The sequence below is a fragment of the Corvus brachyrhynchos genome, unplaced genomic scaffold (assembly GCF_000691975.1).
Source record: "Corvus brachyrhynchos isolate BGI_N302 unplaced genomic scaffold, ASM69197v1 scaffold19, whole genome shotgun sequence".
Lineage (NCBI taxonomy): Eukaryota > Metazoa > Chordata > Aves > Passeriformes > Corvidae > Corvus > Corvus brachyrhynchos.
In genome coordinates, this window is record NW_008246061.1 from 3,490,862 (window position 1) to 3,492,982 (window position 2,121).

The following is a 2,121-nucleotide window of genomic DNA, read 5'->3' on the forward strand; positions in this document are numbered from 1 at the left end:
CCCCCGCGGCAGACAGCTGCCCACAGGCAGGACCTGCTGGCAGGTATGGGCAGCACCTGTGGACACTGCCCTGCCTCATCTGGCAAGGGCTGGGCTGATGATGGGGTGAAGCCAGTGGTACCACAGCCACCAGTATGCCACAGGCCACGGGTGGTACCACAGCCACTGGCAGTGACACAGGCCACCCACAGTGCTGTTCCCGCAGAGGCAGCCAGGCGCGCACAGGGCTACGAGGGAGACAGAGCTGTGTTTGACATCCTGGCTCTGGCCAAGGCAGCACACGGGCGCCTCACATTACCCTAGATGGGCAGGAGCAGATAAAAGCACTTGAAGGGCTGTCTCCTGTATGCACCCAGCCCCAGGGTGACCACAGCCTGCTCTCCCTGCAAAACACTGCAGAGGGATTGTTTTCTCAGGTTTTTTCTCCAGTTGCATCCAAGAATCCCTCCTGGATGGGCTGCAGCTGTGGCCACTCTCCACTCAGGATGGCATAGCAGGAACAGGCAAGACCCCAACCCACAGCTCCAGGGTGCTTTAGAGACCTTTGAGGAGTAGCCCCACTCCAAGGCGGGCTCCCCAGAGACATGGCCAAGGTCCATCCCCAGGAGGAAAAACAGAGGGGTGGTTGGCAATGGGTTTTTCCCTGAGCTGCTGCCACCCTCAAAGGTGTTTAAAACAGAGGGAGACCCACTCCTTGTCCCCCTCTGCCCATCTCCCCAGGTGTCTGGGTACATGGTGGCACAGTTCAGAGTGCAGTGGGCTCATGTGGGGCTGTGCAACCACAAACAACGTCCAGGGTCTCTGGTGAAAAAAACCCCACCAAAACAAAAGCACCAACCAAAACCAGACAGAGCCTCCAGAGCATGCTGCCTGCACTAATTCCTTGGTCCCTGGTCCCCACCCCAAGCCCTGGAGCTGCCAGGCAATGGCCAGGTGGCCCCCTGGGCACTCACCTTGGTGACATTGCTGCTGACACTGCTGATGTTGCAGATGCTGCTGACAGTGCTGGGGATGGTGGTGATACGGATGGGGGTGCTCCGCAGCCCCAGAGTCACCTCTGCAAGGGGAGCAAGAGGCATGTGGGGTCCGACCCAGCCCACAGGCTCAGCCCCACAGCTGGGGAGTGGCTCTGGCTGAGCTATCTGCCTGCCCCACACATCCTGCCCTGGCAGCAAGCACTGAGCTCTGGAAGAGGGAAAGGGCTTTGGGGACAAGCAAGGGATGGGGAAGTTGAGACCCCTCACTGCCCTGGCTTATCATCCTCCCCAAGGAAGGGCACTTTCTGCAGTGCTCCAGCTGAAGCCAAGGCCCCCGGGTGAGAGGGATGGCCACAGGAGCCACATCTGCAGGCAGGCAGGGTTGGGGCAGGGCTGGAACAGACATGGTGCAGCAGTGGGATGGGACAGAGCAGGATGGTGTGGGCTCCCCCGAACCAGCAGGTCAGTGAGGAGAGGATGGGGCAGGGCTGTGGGGCCAGGGCAGGGATTGGGGAATGACCCCAAACATAAACATGGTGAGATAGTGGGGCTGGGGACAGCCTGCAGGGCCAGATGGTCTCCCTGAACTGAGATGCCCCAAGCAGGCTGAAAGTGCATGCCAAAGGATGAGGGCTACCAGGCACACTCTGTTCTTCTGGCAGCACCTGTGCTCAGCCTCTGGGCTGCCAGCACTCAAATGCCACCACTGCTGATCAACACCCGCATGGCCTGGCTCAGCCTGCTCGCCTTCACCTACCCACTTGTGCCCACCATCTGTCAGTGCCTGGCTGCCACTGGCACTCACTTGCTCCACTGCCCAGCTGTGCACATTGTCATATTAGGAGCACAGTCCTGTAGTGCTTACAGCCCTGCAGATGTCCACTCCCCTGCAGTGCCCATCTTCCTGAGGGATCCCCACTTTTCCAGTCATACCTCCCTGCGTGACACCCATGCCCACTACCCCTACAGTGTCAAGCCTCATGACAGATGCCACCTGCACACTGGACCTGTCCTGCGCACCCCGTACTCCATCAGTGCTCACCTGCCCGCTGGCTGCCGGGGACGGCCGTGATGCGAGATGCCAGGGGCTGCACACGCCCATCCTTGATCTCGATGGTGAAGAAGGTCTTCATGGCGTCGAGGC

The 2,121-nt window shown here is 60.3% G+C and overlaps 1 protein-coding gene across 1 annotated transcript in view; it reads right to left on the reverse strand.

Annotated features, from left to right (window-relative positions):
* SMTN (smoothelin) overlaps nucleotides 1-2,121 on the reverse strand; it is a 21,255-nt gene that overhangs the window by 9,637 nt on the left and 9,497 nt on the right. The window contains 2 exon segments of the mRNA XM_017746491.1: nucleotides 954-1,057; nucleotides 2,020-2,120. Coding sequence (XP_017601980.1) covers nucleotides 954-1,057; nucleotides 2,020-2,120 — 205 coding nt within the window.